This window comes from Halichoerus grypus, chromosome 3 (assembly GCF_964656455.1).
Source record: "Halichoerus grypus chromosome 3, mHalGry1.hap1.1, whole genome shotgun sequence".
Taxonomy (NCBI): Eukaryota; Metazoa; Chordata; class Mammalia; order Carnivora; family Phocidae; genus Halichoerus; species Halichoerus grypus.
This window is the reverse complement of record NC_135714.1, coordinates 66,725,186-66,746,626: the sequence shown is the minus strand read 5'-3', so window position 1 is coordinate 66,746,626 and position 21,441 is coordinate 66,725,186. Positions and strand designations below refer to the sequence as shown.

The 21,441-nt window shown below is 41.7% G+C and overlaps 1 protein-coding gene across 1 annotated transcript in view; it reads left to right on the top strand.

The window, feature by feature from the left end:
• Positions 1-21,441, top strand: part of HPSE (heparanase) — a 36,437-nt gene that overhangs the window by 6,821 nt on the left and 8,175 nt on the right. The window contains exons 2-9 of the mRNA XM_036121309.2: positions 6,700-6,845; positions 8,593-8,718; positions 13,880-14,053; positions 15,835-16,003; positions 16,321-16,368; positions 17,091-17,184; positions 18,069-18,175; positions 19,303-19,417. Coding sequence (XP_035977202.2) covers positions 6,700-6,845; positions 8,593-8,718; positions 13,880-14,053; positions 15,835-16,003; positions 16,321-16,368; positions 17,091-17,184; positions 18,069-18,175; positions 19,303-19,417 — 979 coding nt within the window. The remainder of the gene's footprint in view (positions 1-6,699; positions 6,846-8,592; positions 8,719-13,879; positions 14,054-15,834; positions 16,004-16,320; positions 16,369-17,090; positions 17,185-18,068; positions 18,176-19,302; positions 19,418-21,441) is intronic.

Genomic DNA, 21,441 nt, shown 5'->3' with positions numbered 1-21,441 from the left:
TCTTCGGAATCTATAAGGTGGCCGTAAAGTCTGGGAACGAGAACTATTACCTAATTATGAATTGTAGTGTGTATTAATAAGCCACTTTTATGTATTTGCCTCTACCTCCCGTCTCAGTGGTTGCCCTGAATAGCGGGCTGTGAGCTCTTGGGGCTCAGGGGAAGGGCCCAGCACATGGGTTGCACTATACATTCTTGGCCTCCAGACTTACTTGGCCCTAGTGCCACCCCTTACCTCTTCATCTCCCTGCCTCTCTCATCTTCCACTTCCTTAAAGCTCCGATCCTACCTCCACCTCACCACTCTGAGGCTATGACCACGTTTCTTTTTCCCAAAGAAAATGAAGTCACTGGACAAGAACTTCCTTTTCTTCTAACCACCAAACCTGCACACATACCATGGCCACGTCTAGCTTTCTTTCTCTCTCCTCAGGCCAGTAGCGCCTCTCTCCTCTCTGTCTCCTGCTGCCTCCCCAAGGACTTCGCTCTGTCAGTCATCTCTTCTCTCCCTTGTCTTTAACCTCCCTTTTGACTGGGTCCTTCCTCACAGCGTGGAAACATCCTCAGGTCTTTCCCATCTCAAACGTGCTCTCCCCTCTCTCTCTCCTCCCCTTGGCGGCCTTCCTTACTGCCCACTTCTTCCTTGATCCACTCTCACGATGTCCCTATCGTTGTGTCATAAAATCCATCTCTCCAACATCACCAGTGACCTTTTATTACAAAATCCAATGAACACCTTTCTGTTTGTATCTTATTTGGTGTCCATCATGGGTTGAATTCCTGGGTATTGCCCCCACAATTCATACACTGAAGTTGTAACCCCTATACCTCAGCGTGTGAGCTTATTTGGAAATAGTGCCATTGCAGATACAATTAGTTAACGACTAGTTGGAGTGAGGGGCACCTGGGTGGCTCAGTCGTTAAGCGTCTGCCTTCGGCTTAGGTCATGGTCCCAGGATCCTGGGATCGAGCCCCACATCGGGCTCCCTGCTCAGCGGGAAACCTGCTTCTCCCTCTCCCACTACCCCTGCTTGTGTTCCCTCTCTCGCTGTGTCTCTCTCTGTCAAATAAATACATAAAATCTTAAAAAAAAAAAAAAGAACTAGTTGTAGTGGAATGGAGGGGGCCCTAATCCATTCTGACTGATGTCCTTACAGAAAGAGGAAATGTGGAGACAGATATGCACACAGGGAGAAGGCTGTGTGGAGACTGGAGTTGCAGCGGTGCTTCCTGGGCTGCAGGGAACCACCAGAAGCTGGGAGGGAACCTGGAACGGATCCTTCCCCGGTCACTGCAGAGGGAGCACGGCCTTGCCGGACCCCTTGATTTCAGATTTCTAGCCTCCACACCCAGAAGAGAGTAAATTTCCATGTTTAAGGCCCTGGTCTGTGGTACTTCGATTCTGGAGTCTCTTGGAAGCATTTGGCGAGGTTGACAATGAAAGCTTCTCATCCTTTCAGGTCTATGTTGCTTCCATTTCTGCGGGTTCCCCCACCTCTTTAACACTTCTCCTCTTTCTCTAGCTTGTCTTAATGTTTGATGTTCCTCAGACTTCTGACTTGGGCCTTCTTTTCACATAATCTCCTGAGTGGTCTCACTGGCTTCCATGGCTTGAATTCATGCCCTATGGGATTTATGGGTTGTTGGTTTTTTGTGGGGTTTTTTTCTTTTTTTCTTTTTTTTTCTGATTTCTGTGGTATAAATATTCCCATCGCGGCTGATTTCAAACTGCCAACGGTTTAACAACTTGTTCTCAAAATATAACAACTGGCGGGCGCCTGGGTGGCTCAGTTGGTTAAGCGACTGCCTTCGGCTCAGGTCATGATCCTGGAGTCTCTGGATCGAGTCCCGCATCGGGCTCCCTGCTCGGCAGGGAGTCTGCTTCACCCTCTGACCCTCCCCCCTCTCATGTGCTCTCTCTCTCTCATTCTCTCTGTCTTAAATAAATAAATAAAATCTTTAAAAAAAAAAAAAATATATAACAACTGGCTCTCACACCTGATAGGAGCCGGTACACGCTGGCTCCCGCACACCTCCGATTTGGTGTCAGAGATAAGCAGCTTATTTTTACACGGAAGGTAAAATAAAAATACCTGCAGACTTTGCTTTCCCCTCACAAACTGTTCCGGAAGTGAAATATCTGCAGCTGCTTTGACGTGGGGCTTTTTGGTTTATTTCCATATCACTGTGGTGGTGGTAGATCCCCCCCCAACCACCACCTTTTTTTTCCCCTCCCCCGGATATGATAGAAATAGTATACCTTTGATCAGTTTTATTTTTATGACATGTTTTGCAGCTGTTTAAAATCTGGTTTTTGTCAGAGGGCATCGATATCGTATTCTCAAAACAAGAAAATGTTCCCTGGCAAAGGAGGCAAATAAAACGATCTTTACTACCAATACTTTTGAAACACGTGATTTCCTTTACTTGGCAGGAGCCATAGCATTGGGTTTTAATTGCGTTCAGAAAACAATCTTTCTCTGGCCCCACTTGCCTTTTCGTCAGGGTGGACTCACTTGTTCATTCACTTAACAAATATTTATTGAGCCCCAGCTGTGTGCCCGGCACTTGTCTAGGTGCTGAGGAGATTCTGATGAGCCAGCCAGGTGAGAGCTTACATGGCGTGGAGGGGAGATAGACAGTAAACCAAGCCAATAAGAAGGAAGCTGATTTCAGAGAATGGTGAAGGATTTGAAGAAAGTCAAAGCAGGGTAATGTGACTGAGAGTGACCTGAGGTAGTATAGTCACTATCTCTGGGAGGTAGGCTCGGGACTCGGGCATCTGACCTAGGCTGTGCGCAGATATGTATCTTGAGGTATCTTGAGCTCCTTCTCCATGGTGCTAGTTTTCCTTCTGTTTGTCAGAGAGCACCAGTCTCTGGTACCAGCTACACAAAAAATCTAAAGGAGCTTCCTCTATCATCAAACACAGTCAAAATGCCAAGGGCTGGAATCAATGCCTGACCAAAGGCAGGGGGACAGAGCCAGCCTGAAGTGACTCTGAGGAAGCTCCTTGTATTAGTTGTGGGGCCGTGTATCTGCACCCGTGGCCTGGGGGTTACCAGTCACTGACGTTTAAACCGAGGACTCTCCATTCTGCATCTCACCTGGATGTGTCCCTCAGCTTGTCCATTACACATGGCCAAGGGCCAGATGGAAATATGTTTTTTGGTGTTGCTTTAACATTTCCAATTCTACAAAACTGAGCCTCTCCCCCCTGCCCTCATCCCCATCTCCAGTCTATCACCTATTCTTCATCTCAGCAAATATTACCATCTTCCAAGATGCTTCCCAGGGGGTAATCCTTGACTCTTCTGTAATATCCAATTAAACACGAAATCCAGTATTTCTACCTCCACAGGTGTCTTGAATTTACCCACCTCTCTCCATCCCCAGGGCTGTTACCCTATCTCAGCCTATCACTTCCTGTTTATGTTAATGTGACCACAGTCTTGGTCCTTCTATTCAGTTATTTACACTGCAGCCTGAGATTCTCTTCTAAAATAGAAGTCTGGTGAGGCCTTTTCACTCTTCTAAATCCTTGCATAGCTCTAAACTGCAAAGTTGGATACAAAGTTGGATTCCAGGACATGGTGGCTCCCAGTCCCTCCATGGTGTGGCCATTAGCCTCTATAGTCCACCCTCTCCCTGCCCCCAGTCTGTAGGCTCTAACCACATCTGTTAGCTCTTCATTAGTGCCATATTCTCTCCTACCTCTGCCTTTGCGGACATTTCCCTACACCTAGAACGCTTCCTTCAATCCCACCTCAGTATCTTTGACCTGGATAAGATTTATTCCTTTTGAATGTCAAACAGTGAAGCTATTTCCCCCAAAACCCTCTAACCACGCCCTACCCCCAGCCCAGAGTTTGGGTTAGGATCCCCATTGTGTGTTCTCATAGCACTGTTTTGGAATTGCCTATATACCTGTTTAAATACATGTGTATGCACTTGGGGCACCTGGGTGGCTCTGTCGGTTAAGTGTCCAACTCTTGATTTCAGCTCAGGTCATGATCTCAGGGTCATGGGATCGAACACTCCTCCCTCCCCAATCCGGGCCCTGTGCTGAGCAGGGAGTCTGCTTGGGATTCTCTCTCCTTCTGCCCCTTCCCCGCTTGTGCAAGCTCTCTGTCTCTCTCTCTCCCTCAAATAAATAAATAATAAATCCTTAAATATATATGTATAAATATATATATATATATATATGCAAGATTGTAAATTATATGAGAACAACAGCTCTCTCTGTCTTGTTTCCTATTGTATCCCCTGCAACTAGCATAATGCCTGGCAGAGTGGGCCTGCCGTGAATATTTATTGATTAACGGATGGCTATGTCTCCCTTCTAAATTTTGGTTTCTTTGTTTATCCTTAAAAAATAAAACCACCTTGTATAAATTAAAATGTCATATGCTCATTATGGAACACTTATAAAATACAGAAGAGAGTCTACCATCCATCTCAGTACATAGAATGACCCCTGTTATCACCTTGTATATATATATTATTTTCATTGTTGAAATCACACTATGTCTGCAGCTTCTTTTAATTGTAGTAAAAGATACCAAACATAAAACTTACCATTTAACCGTTTTAAGTGTGTAGTGTAGTTCAGTGGCATTAAGTATACTCACACTGCAACCATCACCACCACCCATCTTGGAACTTTCTCATCTTCCCAAAAGAAAACGTCTGTGCCCATCAAACAACAGCGCTCTCTTGCCCTCCTTACCGCTTATTTTTGTTTGGGTTTGTAGGAAAGTGGAAATGGCTTTCTTCTGAATCCTTACTTAGTTCAAGTTAGCATCTCCCTTTATTTTCAAGTGGTTGTGAGGATTTCGCAGCACAGGCCGTCCTTCCTGGCGTTCTTTGGTGCTGCCCGGTGTTTTAGTTAACGCTGAATCCCAGGCCAATAACATTTCTGAAGCCTCACTTTGTGCTGTGTTTCCACACTTAGGGGCCCATGAAAATCTTCTAACTTCTTGTAGGATCCAAAGAAAATGAACTTTTAGGTCCAAGAAAATGTTTTAATATATAATATTCACATGTTTGTCTTTATAGAAATATCATCATGACATATAAATTTAAATATATATATATATTTTTTTTTAATGGAGGAAGAGGATCATGAAGGCAAAAATGCCTAGGTAGTACAGTGAAAAGCTCTCAAGTTACAAACAAACAAAAGAATGGTGAGGAGGAATTGCTGGAGTTTTTTAAGGCAGGAGACTTATCCTTTGGTCTATTTCCATCTTTTAAGTTCTCTTTCTTAAGCATAAATACAGTCATCTTTAGAACATTTTACATAGCAGTATATATAGTTCAGCAGTATCCTAAAATTTTAGATTTAAAAATATAAAAATTTTAAATTTTAGGTCAGGTCTCTAATTCCTCAGATGTTAAGACATATTGCCAATTAGTCCTCCTGGAATGATTTTCCAATGTGAAAGAACCCACATGGAAGCTAATTAATTGGACCATTCCAAAGAACTATACGGCATTGGTTTTACGTGTTTTAAGAGAATTCAGAGAATAGTGTGGCCAGGATCACATGTATGAGACTTCAGAAATGTATGGCAGGTGTCCCCGTTACCTGTGTCTTCTGGTATCTTTATTTTGTTCATTTAAATATTCATGACATCTTCATCTTTCTGAGGGAAGAGATTGTAAAGCATTCTGATTCCATTCTAGAGCATTTGGTGCCATTCTGAGCAATAATAGGCACCTACCAGCAGCATTTTTGACTTGATGAGATATGCATTTAGAATTGCTCAAATTAGAGTTGTTGATGATAGGAATTAGAATCTTATCTAATTCTAATTCATTTGACTTAAATTTAGAAGGATGGTTTTCCTTGAAAGCCAGAGTTAGGGAGAAGAGGAAGAATCCTAACTCATTTATGAACTTATCTGAGAACATAAACTTTTTTTTTTACATTTTTAAAAAGATTTATTTTATAATTTTTTTAGATTATTTATTTATTTGAGAGAGAGAGAACACAAGCAGGGAGGAGAGGGAGAAGCAGACTCCCTGCTGAGCAAGGAGCCTGACGATGCAGGGCTCCATCCTAGGACCCTGGGATCATGACCTGAGCCAAAGGCAGACATTTAACTGACTGAGCCACCCAGGCGCCCCAAGATTTATTTATTTTAGAGAGAGCATGAGCACAAGTGTGGGGAGCAGAGGGAGAGAATCCCAAGCAGCAGACTCCTTGATGAGTGTGGAGCCTGACGTGGGGCCATCCCAAGACCCCGAGATCATGACCAAGTCAAAATCAAGAGTCCGATGCTTAACCTACTGAGCCACCCAGGGGCCCCGAGAACATACATTTTTGAAGACAATCTATTTTTCAAAGAAACACAGAGTCATCTTTCCTATAGTGCCCACTCTCTTAACCTCTTTTCCTCCATCAATCATAAAAGGTTATGAGTCTTTTGAAAGTACTGAACGCTATCCTACTTGTCAAATTAAAATATAAGTTCTTGCCAGAGTCAGAGCTCCAAGTTGCCTGCAGGCGCCTAGATGTGCAACCTCGCACTTAGAAAGATTCCGACTAAGAAGACGTCCCCATTATAGCAATAGGACGTCTCCCTCCAAGCCCCGTACAGCTACATATTAAGAAATAGGTCCACCTCAAGAGTAAACATGTTAGACTGGAGTGTCCTGGAAAACATACTTTTAATTTCTTGCTTGTCTTCTAACAGTTCTCCAAAGCTTCGCACTTTGGCTAGAGGTTTGTCTCCGGCATACCTGCGATTTGGTGGCACCAAGACGGACTTTCTCATTTTCGATCCCCAAAAAGAACCGACCTTTGAAGAGAGGAGTTACTGGCAGTCTCAAGTCAACCAGGGTGAACTTTTTAAAGATTCACAATATGTTTTAATTCACTTGAGTCAGTCTTGAGCATTCTCAGAGAAGTGTTCCGGCTGCCATCTAACAGTAAGAAACCGAGGGCTCCCGGCTGCCCGATGGAGGCACTCTCACAAAAGGAGGAAGTAGGGGCCAGGTTTCCTCCTCCCGATGTTTTCAGGAATGTGAGACCTCACACAAAAAATTGTGCTGGGCGTAACTGAGAGTTAATTGTGCTGTAAATAGAACAATGATTGTAGCTGAAGGACACAGCTGCTTAGTGGGAGCATGTGGGCAGAAATGTGTCAAACTGAAAAGAGTATTTCCAGCCGAAGACACAAGCAATGGATTGCAACCCATTTATTCTGAAAATAGAATGTGAATGGAAGGTATACCAAGAGGGTGTGGAGATATGCTCTGCTTCCTAGACTGGATTTTAAGATTTGATTTATTGGGCAGTGACTGTCAAACTTGATTGACTACCCGTAGTCACCTGGGGTGAGTTTGAATATTTGGATTCTGTGTTCCAACCTTAGATTACAAGTTTAGCAAGCTCCTCAGGTGATTCTGATATTTGGAAGTCTGTTGGCTCCCCCTGAGAAACCTGCCTTAGGGAGCGACGAGGATTTGCCCTATGTCTTTCATAAGTACTATACAGACATCAAATGGAAGTTAAATCATTATTCTAACAATTATGAAAAATACGGTGTATATATAGTTGAATTATAATAATGTATGCATCATGCATATATTAGTGAATAATATTTCATTATTTCATATATTACATATTTTCCTTCTATTTTCTTCAGGTAGGAAGTGTCCAGAACAGTTAATCAGTAATTGGGCCAAAATTGATAGAAGAGTAATTAGAAAAAATTGAAAAAAAGCAGGAGAATTCTCTTAAAGTGACATATTGGAATCATTTATGCTTAGACTTGATCCATTCCCATCAGTCATGTGTGTTTGAAAGGTCTCTTAAGTTCAGACCAGAAACTATCCTTTGCTCAACAGTTTTCCTCATCCTGTGTGTATATGTGGTGGGAGATAGGAGGTGTCAAGTGCCTCTCAAACATCCTTTTTGAGCACAGGGATGGATGAGGCACCAGCTGCCAGAAAGCCAGAATGTGCAGCTTCCCAGAAAGGAAGTTGTTGGCGGGTCAGCAGGCCCTGGTAGCCAACGCCCAACAACTCTGCTGCCCTTGTGATAAAGAAGTCCGGTCTGCCTGACAGCATAGTGGTTGACTTTTCCAATCGCTCATGTTGTGGTCTCAGAAGCTTTGAGGATATCATATTTGAAGGAAAAAAAAAAGTCAACCTTTCCTGTCCCACCATTATGGCAAGAGGAAATCAACCCAAAGCAGATAGTGTCCAGCAAAACAAACTTCTGTGTATTTTGAAAGTGAATCTTAAGAGAATTGAACTATGTTTTCTTCGGTGGGGTTCTCTAGCAATTTTAAGTTTCTGAGGAGCCTTCTGAATTGTTAAATAACCTGAAGTCATGTACAGTGTATCTGTGTCCAGGGTATGTCCAGTGTTTCTTAGGAAACCTGCCCTTTGGTGGTTTTTTGTGTGGTGATTGGTTAGCCAACAAATTTGACGTGTGTAACAGAATATATCTTTCTCTGATCTCATACCAGGAATGTAATTATACTGCTTTAGGCACATAAATAGGTAATGAAATAAATGTATGGGATTTCAACCTTACCACTGTGAAAATAGATCCTCTAAATTATTTCTTCCATTTGCAGATATTTGCAAATCTGGATCCATCCCTTCTGATGTAGAGAAGAGGTTACAGTTGGAATGGCCCTTCCAGGAACAATTGCTGCTCAGAGAACAGTATCAGAAAGAGTTCAAGAACAGCACTTACTCAAGTAAGAGACGAAAGGCACCTGCAGGTGTCCCAGCCCCCAAAATACATGGATAGCTTGAACTTGGGCTTGAACCATGTAAGCCCTATAGCAGTTGTGTTAAGAGTTAATGGAACCCAAAACCTCTGTTTTTTTTTTTCTCATTTCTTCACCTGACTTTGCCTACTAGCCATGAAGTGAAATCTAGAAATCATTCACGAGCTAATAATGACCTTTACTGCTCTGAAGAACTAGGAAGTCAAGGAAGACACAGATACATTCCTTATGTAAAAGTGAAGTACAAAAGTATGAAGAGTAAATAATGGGGGTGCTTGACTAGTTCAGTCAGTAGAGCCTACGACTCTTAATCTCGGGGTTGAGGGTTCGAGCCCCATGCTAGGTGTACAGATTACTTAAAAATAAAAATAAATCTTTAGGGGAAAAAAAAGAGCAAGATGTGAAAACCATTCACACCTCGTCATCCATTCCATCTCTCCTCCCAGAAGCAACCCCTAAATTATGAGTTGGTGTGCCATTAGGCAGTGGAAGCCTGAGTCATGCCAGACAGTGTTGGCCATCAAGCAGCTCTCGCTTTTTCTTTCCTCTGTGGCTTTGCAGACATAGAACTAGCTCCACGAACCAGGAATTTATTTCCATTCACTGAAACAGTTATCCAGTCTTCAAAATGGGAAGATGTTGTCATGCAGGGCTTTAAAATAACTGAAACAAGCCATCCTTATTTAACTATGAAAAATATTTTTATCTGAAAGTTGATGTTTTAGACCCAACTAAGGGATGATGTTGCCCCAGATCTCAGTTAAGGGAATAACCTGCTCAGATACTCTACAACTGTCTTTTGATTTTTGAAAAATAAATTATCTTGTAGTTAATTTGGGTCACTTGGCATTTCTAAGAGAACATTACTGGAAGTAGATCATTTATCTTTGAAAGATTTTACTGGATATTATCTGGATGTCAATGTATCCAATGGATTTTTATTTTTATATTTTTTATTTCTAAGGTACAGAAAAGATGTGACACATAAGAAATCAGAAAATAGTTTACATGTTAATAGATAATGCAGTCCTCTAAATTGTTTATTGCATTTTAAAGGGGGTAGGGGAACAACTCTGACACTTTAATAACATGATCTATGGTTGAATGGAATTTGACATAACACAGGGCCATCTCAATCCCAGGAAGGGAATGACAAGAGTACAAGAGACCCATAGCAGTAGGTCTCACCTATAATAAATCAATATGATATAGGTCTGCTAAGAGAAGACTCCATGGTATTAGGTAATCTATTGATTTCTACTTTATTTTGCCTCATGTTAAACATTATACCAGTTTATACCAGTTTCCTACCTCACACAATCTTTCTGGAATCAAGATGGTAGGTTTCCACCATCTTTCCCTGCCTCTGGGACTAGGACCTTCCTAGTTCCTCCACCAGAAGAAAGTTCCTTCACTAATTATGTAACTAGGTCATTGTAACTGCAGCCACCCTATTGGCTAAAATATTTAACAAATACGGATAGTTTATTTGCATCTGGAAACATTTGACTCCTGGTTTGAAATTCTTTGTTTTAACATACATGTCTTAGAAACATATAGATAGGAATGCACTGTGTTTAGTCTGGGCACCAACTCATTATAGTAGGAAGTATCTCAGAAGCCTATAGGTGTTTCCACATATTGTTCTGCACTGATGGCTGAGGTTGGTGATGCCTGAGGAACTTGGGCTGGCATTGGCCAAAGGAAGAGATAGCAAAAGTCTCTGGTGGCAAGGACAGTCCTTTAATGTGTCTATCATGGCACCGACTGATTGCTTAGTCAGTGGCCCACACCCTTAAAACAGGTGTCCTAGAAGATACAGGCAAGTTTTCCAATTACAGGACCCATTGGATGGTGGGTTTCACTTAAGTAGAAGATGACAAAAACATTTGTCACGAGACTACAAACTGTAAGCCCGTTTAGGCAGGTAGAGGAAGCAATGTTACAGATGTAATTCCGGGTGTGACTGCAAAAAGAACTTCCTTATTCAAATAGTTCTACTTAATGAGCTAATTCTTTGCTCTCCGTCTTCTCCACCTCTCTTCCTCATCACCTGAGTCCTCCCCCTCCATCACCCAGTCCCACACTGGAAATGGACACCCTTATGTAAACAGACATGGCATAAGGCCAGAGAAAGAATCAGTGCCAATCCTAGTGTGTCATTTAGATTATCCGGCCCCGGGGATCTTTCCACCCTCTCGTAGAATAAGGGTAATGATTGGGAATTGGATACTTAGCTGTGAGTTTTCTTTCTTTCTTTTTTTTTTTTTAAAGATTTTATTTATTTATTTGACAGAGAGAGACACAGTGAGAGAGGGAACACAATCAGGGGGAGTGGGAGAGGGAGAGGGAGAAGCAGGCTTCCCGCCGAGCAGGAAGCCGGATGCAGGGCTCAATCCCAGGACCCTGGGATCATGACCCGAGCCAAAGGCAGACGCTTAACAACTGGGACCCCCAGACGCCCCTTTCTTTTGTTTTCTTTTTAATTTTATTTATTTGTCAGAGAGAGGGAGAGAGCAAGCACAAGCAGGGGGAGTGACAGGCAGAGGGAGAAGCAGGGTCCCCACTGAGCAAGGGCCTGATGTGGGACTCGATCTCAGGACCCTGAGATCATGACCTGAACTGAAAGCAGACGCTTAACCGACTGAGCCACCCAGGCGCCCCTTAGCTGTGAATTTTCTTATTCTTATTTTGAGGACAGAGTAGGCTGACTGGGTTTTTTTTTTTTTTTTTTTTTTAAGATTTTATTTATTTATTTGAGAGAGAGAATGAGAGAGAGAGCACATGAGAGGGGGCAGGGTCAGAGGGAGAAGCAGACTCCCTGCTGAGCAGGGAGCCCGATGCGGGACTCGATCCCGGGACTCCAGGATCATGACCTGAGCTGAAGGCAGTCGCTTAACCAACTGAGCCACCCAGGCGCCCGGGTTTTTTTTTTTTTTTAAGAGTAGATTCTAACTCAGTAATATACAGCCCTTATTCTAGGAGATGTTACTATTATGTTGTAGGAAGCATATAATAGAATTTTAAGCTATATAAATTCCAAGTGCATTTGGAAAAATGAAACAGACAAAGAATCAAGTATGAGTTGAATAAATACTCTGAAATGCAAGCATTCTAGGTTTTTTTGAAAATGCCATTGAGGGACGAGGTGGTGGCCGTGCCTGATACCTATAAAGGCTTTTTATGGTTTACAAAGGGTTTTCACATATGTCCTTTCAACCTCGGTTTTGTGAGTAGGCACATGATGGTGCTAATTCCAGGATCGTGGATCCACAGCTGAGGCTCATGCCAGGTAAAGCGGTCACCTCAATCATACAGTCTATAAGTGGGAGACTGGGTCCTGGAGCTCAGGTCTTAGGATTTCTGATCCAGGAAACTTTCTACAGCGTGGTTTTCCAATATGTATGTCTAACGTGGAGCTGTGACTAAGACATTCGAGTCAGCCCTTTACAACAGGCCCTAGTAATGGCGCTGCCACCAAGTAGCTATGCCGTACTGGCCAAAGCACTTCATTTCCTTGTGTGTCAGTTTCCTCATGGAAACATGAGGGTGGAGGTTTGGGGAGAACTCAACAATCCCCAAGGCTCTGTGCCATCCCAAACTGTGGCTCAGGATCCAGTGGAATGCTGGGCTTTTCCAGAGAGCTTTTCCACCCCTGCTGCCCGTAACTCCCTGATGATAGACGGCAGCTCTGCAGCTGTGCGTGACACAGCAAATACCTAAAACACCTCAAACGACTCCCGAGAGACGTTCCTGCCCCTCAGGCTTTACCGACAATATTAAATTGAGGGTTTCTCTGCTATGCTCACCCAGTAATTCACTTAGAATTTTTTAAACTAGGAAAGTTCAAGAGTGAATTTCTATTCAACCACTCTAAATATGATATGAAAATTACAGACATTATGCATTCGATACCTGACTTGAAGATGATATTCAAACTGACATTGTCGCTACTCTCAAGAAGTGATTTTGGACTAGCTGATGGTTAGAGAAGCTGAGTTCAAAAGTTCCCAGACCTTTATGGCACTTAAGGGACTCAGTAATTTTTTAAATTGTTTTAATTTTTTTTTTTTTAAGATTTTGTTCATTTATTTGACACAGAGAGACCCATAAAAGAGAGAACACAAGCAGGGGGAGCGGGAGAGGGAGAAGCAGGCTTCCCGCCGAGCAGGGAGCCCGATGCAGGGCTCGATCCCAGGACCCTGGGATCATGACCTGAGCCGAAGGCAGACGCTTAACACCTGAGCCACCCAGGTGCCCCAATTATTTTAATTTTAAATTTATCTTACCTAGCCCCAAGTAAATACCTAAGAGTTTCAATTATTAAGTTAAGTCCAAAAACTTACTAGTAATAGTTCTTGTCACGTCCAACAGAGTTGATATTTCCCTTGCAAATCTAAAGGATCCTGTAGTGCCTGTGTGAATAGGGTTGCTTGGCTGAGTTTGAATTTCAGATAAACTAATTTTTTTTTACTGTAAGTATTTCTCAAATATTGCATAGACATGCAATAAAAAATTATTCCTCATTTATCTGAAGTCCAAACTTAACTAGTTGTCTATATTTTCCTTTGCTAAATCTCACAACAAGGTGGTGAATTTCTTGAGGCTTGCCAGGATGTCTTGGCACCTAGTTTGGAAGCCACAGATCTATAGCCTTAGGCCAATTTTTTAATGTCAAATTTTACTTATTTAAAATTAACAAACCCTATACGTGAATTTTCCAAAAAATTGTTTTAAATAGAATGAAATTTACCAAAAGTATTCTGTGACTGAGTTCGTGAGCAGAGATGTTTCAATTATGAAGAGTGTGGCTTCTGTTGACTAATGACAGTGTGACCTGGGCATGAATTCCCCTGAGGTCATTTGAACGAAACCAGAGTGCCAGACCAAAGCTTCTCGTTCTTTACGTGGTTCAGCGTGGAAAGCTGAATCAACAGCTGAAGTAAATGAAGTCCTATTAATTTTTAATTTTTTAATTTTTTAATTTGCCTGTCTAATTATAGTCACTCATTAGGACTGTAATTCCTTCAGTTTAACAACGAAAATAGTAATCCGTTGGAGAACAGATCTGGAGGCCTTCATTATGTGGTGCTGACCTAGCCATTAAATTGCAACATTTTTCTTTTAGAAAGCTCCGTGGATATGCTGTATACTTTTGCAAATTGCTCAGGACTGGACTTGATCTTTGGGCTAAATGCCTTACTACGATCAGCAGATTTGCAGTGGAACAGTTCTAACGCTCAGTTGCTCCTGGACTATTGCTCTTCCAAGAATTATAACATTTCTTGGGAACTAGGCAATGGTAAGTGCCCCTGGGACATTTCATTAGTAAGGAGATTCCCCTTTGGCATTAGTTGTAACTGTTTATGACATTCTTTTTAATATTAGCAAATATACTTTTGGCTCAGCATACTTGTACCAGCGCTCAACAATGCAACTTTTGGAATTGCTTATGTCAGAACACTCCTTTATATATCCTAGGACCTATTGTGAATCCTAGTTTATGTTACACTTGAGCTGAAGACAACTGGTTGGACCCAGAAACTTCCACAACTGGTTGGACCCAGAAACTTCCACAGCTCCTGGGCTCACTTGACATTTTCAGGATTGCTTAAACCTATTACGGTTGGCAGGCTGGACTCAGCAACACTGGGAAGCAGGCACTTTTGCTTTTGCCCTTTCATGTCTTTCTCTGTTTCTCAACTTGTCGGTTAATTTCAGCAACTCCATCCCCCAACCATCATGATACGCTTAAGCAAGAAGTTCTTAGTGTAGAATACTACCCAGGTCAAGCTCCTGATGATTTCCTTCTTCACTTTTTGGCAAAGAACTTGTAAATTCTAACTAAAGTACTAATGATTAGCCACATTCATTTAAACATACTTATAGAGCTTTTTCCACACATGAGCCAATGGAACTGAAACTAAAATGGGCAATGAGGTGTAGTAATATTATGGGCACATACTACATTCCAGGCAATGTTCTGAGCATTCAATAAGTATTATTTTCTCTTTATAACCACGCTGGGGCGGATACAATTATGACCGTCCTTCTAAGGAAGACAAAAGAGGCACAAAGAGGTTAGTTAAATAGCTGTGTGATGCTGGGCTACCAAGTTGAGGACTTGGGATTTGAACCCAGGTAGTCTGACTCCAGAGCAAGGTCCCTGCTTTCTTGGGAGTTCCATTCTAGAGGAAGGGAGCCAGACTGACAAGAAAGCAAGCAAAGAAATAAGATACATGTATATAGTGCCATGTATTGCAGTAATGTCTAGAGGCAGATTTGGGGATGAGGTTGCTAAGGGTGACTGGCAAGTGAAGCACAGCACATAGTATAGGGGCAGAGGGAACCATATCTTGGCTAGATGCTGAACAACTTCAATGGCAACCACATGAATAATGGATCATCTGAACCCGTCCTTACCCATCTCTATATATCCCTCCCTCCCTACTTTTCTACTGTACCCATCCCCAACTCCTTCTGCTCTTCAGAGTAAGGTAACAGAGCCATGCCATCCTGTTTCCCTCCTCCTTGGGCCCCCTTTTGCAAAGGAAAGGTCTGCTTTCCAGGAAGAAGGAGAAGGGAGCAAGGGAGAGCCTGGGCAAGGTGTTTGGGGAAGTAGATCGAACACTTCTGTGCCTCCCTCCCATGTCTTCAGCGTGGCTACTTCCAGGCTCACCTGCACAGATAATTTGTGAATAAACAGTCTCAATAAGGCTTTTAATGGCATTGTAGAAATCGGTTTTTCAGTGTCTTCCCCTCCCACCCAAACTTTTTGTCCTTTTTAAGTAAATCAGTTTATTATATACTGGATATAGACTATTCCTCAAATATTCATTAGTTTAATATCCCCATTATTAACTTCAAATCATTGTAATACCCCCTACACTTTAGTTATGCCATTTACATTTCTGTTTAACTGAAATAACTTCTTCATGATGAGGGCTTTTCCTTTTCTTGCCTTTGAATTCTAAGTTTTTGTAACTGGGAAATGTTTTCTTGCTTTCATATGCTGCTTTTAAGTTTGCTTTCAAATACAAAATTTCTAGGTACGTGACTACCTTCAGAACTGCTGTCTTTCAGAACCTAACAGTTTCCATAAGAAGGCTGGTATTTTCATCGATGGATTGCAGTTAGGAGAAGATTTTGTCAAGTTGCATAAGCTTCTAGGAAAAACCAGTTTCAAAACTGCGAATCTCTATGGTCCTGATGTTGGCCAGCCTCGAGGAAAGACTCTCAAGATACTGAGAAGGTAGGAACTAGAAAAAGCAGAACCACTTTTCTTAAAAAGAATACTTCTCTCTGGTGGAGAATTCTCAATAGTCCACCTGTTATTAAACCATTTGCTACCTAAGCAGATGTTTTACCAAAAGAGGAAATGCTGACTGGTTCAGAATACCAAGGATCTGGGGCCAATGGAACCTACAATATAATTTGTATCAGAATTAGGAAGTTTGTGTTTGCCTGATGCTAAGGCAGTAAGTAGCCCATTTCTAGGCAGTGAAACTCCTGTGCATATGTTGTGCATATGACGATTAAGTAAAGATCATAATAGATTTTTTTTTCTAGTTTCCTGAAGGCTGGGGGTGAAGTGATTGATTCGGTTACATGGCACCAGTAAGTATGTCTCCTGCTCTTAGTACTAAGAAACTAATGCTAGTTTTACTTACTACTTAGCTTTCAAAAAATTATTTCCATTTAACTACTAATTGACATAGTTCAAATAAGAAACAAATAGAGTCTCAAGCAGCAGTGTACTAGACTTTTAATATTAATAAAACAAACACTTAAACTTTATTTTAAATAATGTGGTAGTTTCTATAAGATCAAGGCACACTATCATTTAAATCGTGGAGCAGATAAGTAGCTAAAATCAATATGCTTGCCAAAGACCAGGTAACCTCTAAGTACCTGCACTTCTGACTATGTCTTTTCAAGACAAAGTAACTGAGGGATGCCTGGGAGGCTCAGTCAGTTAAGCGTCTGCCTTCGGCTTAGGTCATGATCCCGGGGTCCTGGGATTGAGTCCCACGGCCTTGTGAGTCCCATGGCCGGCTCTCTGCTCAGCAGGGAGCCTGCTTCTCCCTCTGCCTGCCGCTCCCCCTGCTTGTGCTCTGTCTCTCTGTCAAATAAATAAATAAAATCTTTAAAAAAGAAGACAGAATAACTGATCCTCTTCCATCTTTGTCTCTTCTTGCTAGAACTTCTGCCTTTTTTTTTTTTTTTTTAATATAACAGAGGGGTGGTAAGAGGTAGAAAGGAGAGCAAGGTAGCCAATTAACTTAAAAGCAGAAAGCACAGTTCACTATTTTTTTCTGAATATTTTCTGAATAATTTAGCTACTACTTGAATGGACGAATTGCTACCAAAGAAGATTTCCTAAACCCTGATGTGTTGGACACTTTTACTTCATCTGTGCAAAAAATTTTTCAGGTAATAGTCTTTTTTTTTTTTTTTTTTTTCCTAATGGAGAAAGGTCTCCTTTCTTTCTAGGGGATATGGTCCGAGACCCTCAGTGGATGCTTGGAACCACAGATAATATCAAACCCTATATATATACTTTTTCCTATACATACATTCCTATGATAAAGTTTAATTTATAAATTAGGCACAGAAAGAGATTAACAACGATAGTATAAAATAGAACAATTATAACAGTGTACTATAATAAAAGTTAGGTGAATGTGGTCTCTCTCAAAATACCTTACTGGACTGCACTCACTCTTGTGATGATGTGAGATGGTATAATGCATATGTGACCAGATGAAGTGGGGGGAATGACATGTGTTGTGACGTGGCATTAGGCTACTAGTGACCTAATGAAGGTAGTCAGAAGGAGGATCATCTGCTTCCAGACCACAGTTGACCGCAGGTAACTGGTACTGCAGAACGCAAAACCATGGGTAAGGAGGGACTTTTGTAAATCCAGAGTTTTTATTTTTGCAGTCTAGCTAATTCTAAATTCTATATGTCTATACATTTACATGTTTTTCTTTAGATAACAGGCACTTACTCACTTCAGTCCCCCTCAGCATCAGGTCTTATTCATGTGTATCGATTGAAAATTAAAAATACTTCCAATAGCCTTTTGGTAGCATTAACTCTCCAAGGCCATAGGAAGGGGATGACTTAAGTTCCTTCCACACTTAGAATTCCAATAAAAGTTAATTGTCCAAGACCTAAATGACCACAGACATATTTTGTAACTATATTGGACAAATCGGTCTGGGAATACAAGGTTTTGAATGTCATTAATCTTCAATACCATAGCTGGTCAGCTTGTTTACAAATATAACGGGGACTCTCCTGTTGCATAGGTTGTCGAGGAGACCAGACCCCACAAGAAGGTTTGGTTAGGAGAAACGAGCTCTGCGTACGGGGGTGGAGCACCCTTGCTGTCCAACACCTTTGCGGCTGGCTTTATGTGAGTGAAGCAGCACCGCCCTGGGGATCAGGCTGCAACATTCTCCTGTCCTTTTATTAAACAGCTTCTGTTGAGACCGTTCATCAGCCAAAAAGCTGATCAAAGACGGTTTCTATGGCTGAGACCCCAAATGCATGCCAGATTTTGCAAGAACATGTTTTACTAAAGTTTGTTGGACATCTTTAATGAGTGTCCCAAATTAATCACTGTATGAATGAATTGCTTTAGAAGTGCTGTTCCTTAATTTTGGCCCATAAATATGCCAAGGATTCCTTCTTCTGAGAGAGATCGTTAATGAGTGCATCTGGAGGTTTGAGTCTGAGAAGGATCCCTAGTGTACATAAAGCTCTATTCATAGATTCCCAAGGAGTTTAGAGCGTGAGGTCACATCAGAGGAGCTACCAATGAGTTTAAAGACTTACTAAATCACCCTCATCATCCAGCCACCACAAACTGGATTGCTTTAAGCCACTGGTTTACTTATATTCCGTAACTCCGTTAACACTCTTAATCTATAGTTCTGTATCCTCACACTGGGACTTAATTCTCTTTCCCCTCCTACCCTCATTCTTGTAAATCCAGAATAAAGAACAAATCTTTTTTGCTCATGGGGGCACGAGGAGGAGAGTTAAGAATAAAGATGTTTGTCTTGCCATTAGTCAAAGATGGACGGGGTGCAGGGAGATAGCCATGAAAGTCGAGGTGTGATTCTACTTACTTCACATTTTACTACTGATGACTACAAGCTGCCTTTTCTTCTTCACCCTGTTCTTCCTCACATGGGCCTGGGGGTGGGGAGGTGGGGAAGGTATCTAGCAAGATGGAGAGTGATTACCTGTAGGGTGCGAATTTGTCTACTCTGCTTTGTAGAAGTTTTCTTACCCTGAAAGGAACTGCTATGGCATATTAATAGTATTCTATGATTTATTATCATACTCAAGTGTGGGAACATGTGAAGGGAAGGATAGTCTCCATTTCATTTGATTGACTTATTTATAATTAATACCACTTTTCTGGTTTCCTGTCAATTCTTCCCACATAGATGAATCAATCAGAATAGTGTGTAATTAGAATTGAGTTTTTTTGTTTTCCAAACCTGAAGAGAGCTGGGCCTCACTCTATTCCAGGTGGCTGGATAAATTGGGCCTGTCGGCCAGAATGGGCATAGAAGTGGTGATGAGGCAAGTGCTCTTCGGAGCCGGAAACTACCACTTAGTGGATGAAAACTTCAAACCTCTACCTGTAAGTGATCGTTATTTTCCCATTGCTGTGAGGAGACGGGAGTATACTGAGTGCCCCTTGTACCAAGCTCCTATGAAGAGTCAATCCTCTCAGGAAATTCAGTACTCTCAGTAGGTAGCCAATCCGTGGAATGATGAATTGGAAGAAACCTTAGAGACCATCCATTTTAATATTTTTGTGTCCCAAGAGAAGAAACTGAGAAGCAGAATAATGTTTTTAATGTGGGCCACTTGGAACGTAGTATGGGGTTTTTACATTTAATTTAATTTTATTTTCTTAAAGATTTTATTTATTTATTTGAGAGGGAGCGAGCGTGGGGGTGGGGGAGGGAAGAGCAGAGAGAGAGGGAGAGAGAGAATCTTAGGCAGGCTCCACGCTGAGCAAGGAGCCGAGGCGGGGCTTGATCTCACGACCCTGAGATCATGACCTGAGCTGAAATCAAGAGTCAGAAGCCCAACTGAATGAGTCACCCAAGCACCCCTACAGGTCTTTTCTTATTGGATTTGCATAACCATCCTGGAAGCTGGCAAGGCAGTGTCTTTGATCCATTTTTCAGATGAGAACGTTCAAACGGAGACAAGGTTGGGTAAGGGAAGTCACACAGCTGTCCCATGTTATTCTAGAATCCCATACAGATCCCGGCTCCGAGGCCTGAATGCTTTCCACTCGAACAGTCACCAAACCACACTGAAGTTAGATATCCTTTATAAATGCTTAACTGATTCTACTCTTCTCTCCAGTGAAAAATTTGAATGTAAACAGAGAAACAAAACGTGTTTGCCCTGTTGGGTCTACATTTCTTCAGCTGAAGAGGGAAGAGTTGGGGTATACACTGAGTAGGGCTCTTTGAAAAAAAAAAAACTTTTTATTATGGAAAATTTCCAAGTAGAGAGAAAAGCATATAAATCCCCACTTCTGTTTACTCTCTAGTCCTCCCCACTCCTCACCTCCCACCCACTGATTCCTTTGAAGCAGATCTCAGCTGTAGCACCTAAGTGAGTAAGTCAGGATGTATCTCCTTTACACAAACACTAAATATTATACTGTAGAATACTGACAGTAATTCCTCCATATCATCAGATGTTGAGTCAGTGGGTGTTCCACATTTTCCTTATTGTCTCAAATGTTTTTAATAGTTTGCTTGTTCACATCAGAATACAAACAAGATCCATATATTGCATTTGGATGAAATATCTCTTAAATCTATTAATCTTGAAGTTTCCCCTCCCACCCCCTTTTTGTCCCGTGGAATTTATTAATTAAAGAAAGCAGGTAATTTGTTCTATAGTGTTTCCCATGTTCTGGATTTTGCTAAATTCATTCCTGTGCTATCCTTTAGCATGTTCCTCTGTTTCTTGTAAACTGGCAGTTAGACCTAGAAGCTTGAGCTTATTCAGATTTTTGTTTTGTGTTTTGTTTTGCAATAATTATTTATAGGAGATGTCACATGCTTCCAACAAGAGGCACATAATGTCTGGTTGTCTCTCTCTCTCTCTTTTTTTTTTTTACCTTGATAGCTAGTAATGACCATTGCCTAATCCACTACTTTATTCAGGAAGGGGGGTTATAAGGTTCTAAAATAAATTATTTTAGGGGCACCTGGCTGACTCAGTTGGTGGAGCGGGCGACTCTCAATCTCGTGGTTGTGGGTTTGAGCCCCCTGTTAAGTGTAAAGATTACTTAAAAATTTTTAAAAATCTTGGGGCGCCTGGGTGGCTCAGATGGTTGAGCCTCTGCCTTCGGCTCAGGTCACGATCCCAGGGTCCTGGGATCGAGTCCCGCATCAGGCTCCCTGCTCAGCAGGGAGCCTGCTTCTCCCTCTGCCGCTGCCTCTCTCTATCTCTCTCTCTGACTCTCATGAATAAATAAAACATTAAAAAAAAAATTTTTTTTTAATCTTTAAAAAAAGAAATTATTTTAATCTCTTAAACTGGTAGAAGTTTTATTGTAAGACTTGCTTTTGTGTGTGTGTGAGTGTGTACATGTGCATATCTAAAAGTTCTGCTTTGAGCTTTGCTTTGAAT